Genomic DNA, 6000 nt, shown 5'->3' with positions numbered 1-6000 from the left:
GGTTATCCGCCAGTTGTCAAGTCGGCGTTGGAGTTCAGGAGACATCAAGAGATCTGGTGGTTTCGTGCCCTTCATAGGTTCCTCTCCGGCTGCTTGCATATCCATATAGTCGCAACGACAGTTGTGTTTCGTGCAATTCCGACATTGTGGAAACGTTTCGTCACAGCGAATGTGCCGCCTCTTGCAGGTCTTGCAGCCCTTTCTCGACTTCGTATGACTCTTACGAGGCGGGCCACCTCCAGGTCCGGCCATTCTTCGAGCCAGATTGAAAGACCCTGTGTTGGTTTGGGGCTTCTAGCACTACCTGTGTCTCTCCCCAGTCCAAGTGCTCCTCGTCCTTTCTGATCAGGGACGCCAAGAAATGGGAACTGGACGGCGAAGGGGTCCTGAACGTTCTGCAACAGTCAAAGCTCTTGCTTCACGCGATGAACTTTTGTGATCTTTGAAGTTATATGTGAAACGTGTGATCGAGAAACATAGTGCTAGGCTAGAGGAAATGTTCTCGTATTAAAGGGCAAGGCTGAAGTAAATTCGACCCCACAAGAAGTTGGCCTTGAAAAATCCGCAGAGCAGGGGAAATGGTATCGAACAGGAAGACAGACAAAACGAAGTGGTTGCTCGTATGACAAGGTTTGGTTCAAGATCCGTCATTCGCGGACCCGATTGTCAGCAGGGACCAGGAGTATGGAGTGTCACATAATAGATGCAGTGCTGAACCTAAGACGTGGTGGAGAGGAGGAAGGGAGAATCTGGGTTGCCACGAGGTGTCATGGCCAGTAAGTACGAATTCGAGGCTTGGAATAGGACTCTTGGTCGCGACATGCAGGCATTTCGGTCTCCAAAGCTACTGCAACGCGTGGAGCTGTAGTTCAAAAGCGTCAGGCAATGGGAAGCCGACGACTCAGCCTCGATTCCTGGCGGCATTTCCCATCAGCCTTTGTCTCTGGGCTGTTGAACTTTGGGAATGTTCGGTTGGGCAAGCGGAAGTGGAAGTTGAAAGCGGCCGTACCAACGACGATTGGTCTTGCCGGACTCACGGAGCCAGCAGACAACAGACCAGCAACGAATTCCCAACTGTTCAGTGGATGCCACCTCTCAGAGGTGGAGGGAATCAGAGGCTACCCGCGGGTCGCCGTGCAGATGCCACTCCCTGGGCTTGGCCTAATGTGACTAGGAGCACCTTGGAAGGTTTTTTTTCTCACCCCCTCCCACCAGCTTGAGAGATGACCCTGTGCGAAACTAGAACATGGGAATCAGGTTAGGATCGAATCACTTTTGGGGGGAGGGGGGCATTGGTCTGACGGAGCATGTTCGCCGAGTTTTAGCTTCCACATAATAACATAGTGGCACCGTCGGGAATCTCAGAGACCATGAGCCAAAACTCTGGAAGCCGGAAGAGAGGGTTGCATAGTCTTGGGGCAGTCACAATGCTGGGATGAAGGGGCGATCTCCAGGCTGACTTGCAAAGTCTTTGGGTCCGGGGATGGATAGCCCCCACCGAGTACTAGAACCGGGTATTTCTCTCGTGTTTGGGAACCAGTCTGATGGATCGAATCTGGCTGGATGGGATGAGATGAGCGCACAGAGCATCAGCCTGACGCTAGAAAAAGATGACTGGCCATGCAACATGATGCATGATGCTGCGAAGGGTGGGTACCTCTCTTTGGAGAGACGAGTAGATTTCGGAGCGCATGGGCCATCTGCAGCCCTGTCAAGCATGGCAGGCTGCATGTCTTGTCCAGGGCAATAGTAATAATAGAGCTCGACAAAAAGATGAAGAAGTCACCGGGGCTTGGCTGGGAAGCGCATGCCAAGGCCAGCTGAAGGCCTCGTGGCTCCCGGTCCGACAGAAGAAATCATCCACTGAGGCGACTAAAAGGGGCAACTGCTGAGGAATGGTTTGTCTGTCGAGTTGGCGTGGTGCTCCTGATTGGACTAAGCCCGAACGCTTGAGTTTTTGAGCTCTTGGGGTCGACCTCGTAGTCCCTGCAGAAGCCGATTTGAGCCCATTTGACAATAGCCTCGAAACCCTTTGACCCCTCCCTGATTACTCTCGTTCTTCTCTATTAGGCTACATGGCGCAGCGTTTGGCGGTGAGCCTCAAGGGCGATTTTGAGGCTGACCATTCTGCTCGCGTCCGTACTGATGTCATTCTGGATCGTTAGATGGATAGATAACTTGAAAAATGGCACTGAGACCCAGGATGTGAAGCGTTGTTGAAGTCGCTACTGGATTCACCTGACGGCTTCTCTGTATGAAACGGGGCGAACATTCTGGGGTTAAGAAGCTCCACTGAATCCCAGGCGCATACCCAATCCGGAGGCAGACGGGCAGACCAACGCCCACAGAGTGAAATCCATAAACAATAATCTGTGAGGCGGGGTTTATGACGGGACGGAGTGCTGGCGCCAGTCTGGCATATCCCTTCGCCTTCGGCCGTCGGTGCAATTTGTTATTGATTGCGTTATAGAACTCCTTCCAATGGCTGCGCTGTACCAGGATGTCGTCCATTTGGCAGTGGACTGACCATTTGGAGCCGAAAAGGTAAATTCACATGGTGTGAGGCTTGATATGCCTGGCGCATTCCTGTTCCAAGCTTGAAAGTCCGCGCATGGGAGCATGTCAAATGCCATCGACCACACCGCACCTGCAGACTGCCCTCCAAATCATGCGGAAAGGTTTTGCTGCTGTTGGGATAGACTGCGACCAGCTCTGCAGACGCGGGGTCGGGGGCCAACAGGATCCATGAGTTGAAGCCTCTTCAAGCAACTAACTTTGTCAAACTTTCCTTGATTCCACGAAGGACACTGGCCTTTCTGGCCCCTGTGGGCACCCTGGAGCTGCTCGGTTGTAGCAGGGAATCTGGACTGGTCTGGCCCCACTGCGCGCCCAGCTAGTGTGGGCTTTGGGAGCGCTCAAAGTTCGACTCTTCTTGCTCCTCGCTTAGGTCCTCCAGATCCTCGCCGATCGCAAACCTCCATTGTGATCGACTTCGATTCGAGATGACGGCCAAACTCTGCCCTGCTTAGATATTTCTTCGAATGGCTCCTTGGTAGGGTTGTGGGGGGGTGGCTAGCCGCAAGGGGAGGGTTGAGGAAAAAGAAGTAGTGCTTGCAAATGGCATGGGTTGTCAAAGGCGACGGCTTCAGGCTGAGAGAGGAGTCGCGAATGCTGCCAGCCCAGTCGGTGGGTTTGAAAGGGCCTGTCTAAGTTAGCCTCTATTCATCACAGCAAGCCACCGAATGACCTCCATCGCGTGAGAGAGCGGGGTCGATTCAAACCCCTCAGAGCGTGTGCTCTGGACTAGCCAAGACAAGCCCTCGTCCCCGGTTTCTGGGGCCTCTGAGACTGTCAAGCAGAACCGATAGTATTAGACAAGACGCAGCTGAACAGAAAGGTATCAGGCTCCGCGCAACCGGCCACTCTCTTGTTTTCTGTGTCGAACCATCAGTTTGTTTCACTGCTGCAGAATGGCATGACAGCTGGAGCCCGAACGATACCTATCACATCCAAGCCGCCGGGAAGTCCCAAAGCCTGACCTCTCCAGACTGCCAGGCATGGTGAAAATATGGACTTGGTTGAATTGGTCCTTGTGATCAGGCGGAGCCGCAACTGCTCTTGCCTTTCTGGGTGCTCATTCTGCTGATCTAGCCTTTGGCTGCTGCATTCGTCCGTTCCTCAGGGCTTGAATGCGTGATTTTGATGGGTGAGTGAGACTAGATGCAGCTAGACAACAGTCTTCAATTTGATTCGAGAACCAAACTCCCGGCACGGAAGTGCGTCCTTGAGGAATGAGCGTGGCCTAGTCAAAGCGGCGGCCAGAACCTAGGAAGTGACTGGGCGCAGTTTACAAGCCTCAGCGTGGTCTTCTAGCCCTCGCCACGTGCAAAGAGCATCTTCGAGGCCTGGTACCTTGAATTAGGGCTACATTTCAGCTCCCCCGCGACATCCATGGCTCGATGGGCAGTCTTCTCTCCAATTGCAGCCAATGCTCAATTCAACAATTCAGCAGGGAATCCCAGTTTTCTCGTCGACTAGTTGGGCCGTATCAAGCGCGCATGCGAATGTGTTCACACATGCATTTCTCTACCAATCCTATCCCGGCCCCCTCGGTGAAAGATTTTAATTCTCTTTGGATGATGCTATCCCCTTGATGCTCAATCGATGCACAGATGGGCCCTTGGGGGACAAACTTCTATGCAGGGTGGACCGTATGATTCTCGGCTCGCCAACCACATATTGTCTGCATTCTCTAGGATTCATTGTTCGTGGCCCGTCGCTCATGACAAAGTGTCCTGCGGTATCGTCTCAACTTCCGCCGACGAGGCAAAAGGATAGCCGTCTTCCCCCTCTCGCAATCCAGGACATGCTTTTTGAATCTTGTCCTTGGCGCAAACGTGACTCCTATGTTCAGCAATCCTTCCTCTTCACATGACGACACCACTGTTGCTGGCAATTCTAGGCCATAATTCAGCAGCCTCCTTGCCCACCGGCCCTGTGATGGCGCTACCCTTCATTTCGCCCTTCGGATTCACGATGACACCGGCGTTGTCTTCGAAGTACAGGTAGATACCATCCGGCCGCCTCCAAGGTTTCGATTGTCTGACTACGACTGCGGGCATGACTAAATGAAGGCGTGAGCCCTTCCATCCATCATGATGAGGGGGTTGGTCCAGCGTACCTTTTTTCCTCAACTCAGGCTTTCCCTTCTTCACTGTGGCCATGACCATGTCTCCCACACCCGCGGCGGGTAATCGGTTCAGTCGAGCACCGATCCCCTTAACGGAAATAATGTAGAGGTTTCGGGCACCCGAGTTATCTGCGCATGACATGACGGCTCCTCTGTTATGCCCCGTCAGTATACAGTCGATAACATAAGGCCAATCCGCATGAAATTGTTCTCCATCAGCAGGTATATGAATTTTCCGTAAACCGCAACATTGAATCCAAATAGACTGCGCCGGCGAGGCATTTGGAGCTGGAAGGCTAGAGTGGTCGGGGGATCTGAACTTTGACAATTTGGATGCACATACACAGGGAGACCGAGAGTCATCTTGAGCTTGTTGCCAGAGGCACCACCGCGACTATTTGAGTATATCAGTGTAGTTCTTCTCAAAAGCAAAAACAGTCGATGAGAGATTTGAGGATCCTCCACGTCCAAAAGGGAACCTGAAGGTGATTCAGAGCCACGTACCCTCGCTTCGACATCCTGGCGACGGTTTGATATCTGGGTTATGTCAAAAGGTTCGGGAGAAGGAGCTGCACAGTGGTCTACTGTCGACGATGATGAAAAGGTCCATCGAAAAATCGTGTGCGGTACAATGCCAAGACAAAAATCTTGGCATTTTTCTATTGGCCGATGGGCAGCTAAGCCTGGGAGGGTAAATGACATGGTCTGACCCGACACTTTCCCTTTTGGGCATGCTTCTACAGGATGAAACAGGTTGATATCCGTCCAAGATCCGTCTTCATTTGCTCTAAAGGTTCCTTTCCATTTGAACAGAAGCATTCTCTGTGTTTTGCATATTAAAGTTCACTCGCTTAAAATGATAGTCACTTCGTTTTTGTTGAGCAGCTTTCTACAGCATTGATTCTTACACGGCGTGTCTTTTAGTCGCTATAAAACCGCTGCTCGATAGCAGCACTCACACGAAGTTGATCTTGTAACTGGTGTGGGATTCCATCTTTTCTGTTTCTCGTGCGGACAACCTGTGTGGCCCCCGCTCAACAGTGGCTGCTGCCTTTGTAACATCCTTACAGCACTGGAACTTGCAGCTGACACTGATGCAGCCTCTAAGTTAATGGGTGGCTCTACGCTTTTTGCCTTACACAATCATTTAGACCTCGAGGCTTATCAAAGCTTTTGTATAGCGATCATATAACAGCCAGACCACGAGATATACATATATACTCAGTATCCTGACAGGACTGGGAAGGATTGTCTGCAGGGGTGCCTGCTTGTCCCCTTATCCCTGAGCGTCCTGAAAGGATGTTTCGTGC

General features: G+C 52.0%; 1 protein-coding gene across 1 annotated transcript; it reads right to left on the bottom strand.

The window, feature by feature from the left end:
• Window positions 1-4427: 4427 nt before the first annotated feature.
• Z519_05579 (60S ribosomal protein L23-B) lies at window positions 4428-4832 on the bottom strand (the record flags this gene model as incomplete). The annotated part of the gene is made up of 2 exons (XM_016763319.1): window positions 4428-4624; window positions 4682-4832. The coding sequence occupies 2 exons, from the start codon at window positions 4830-4832 to the stop codon at window positions 4428-4430; spliced, it is 348 nt and encodes a 115-aa protein (XP_016620932.1).
• Window positions 4833-6000: the final 1168 nt, after the last annotated feature.

The sequence above is a fragment of the Cladophialophora bantiana genome (assembly GCF_000835475.1).
Source record: "Cladophialophora bantiana CBS 173.52 unplaced genomic scaffold supercont1.7, whole genome shotgun sequence".
NCBI classification, from domain to species: Eukaryota; Fungi; Ascomycota; class Eurotiomycetes; order Chaetothyriales; family Herpotrichiellaceae; genus Cladophialophora; species Cladophialophora bantiana.
Note: the sequence above shows the minus strand (reverse complement) of the source record. Positions and strands in the feature narration are given on the sequence as shown.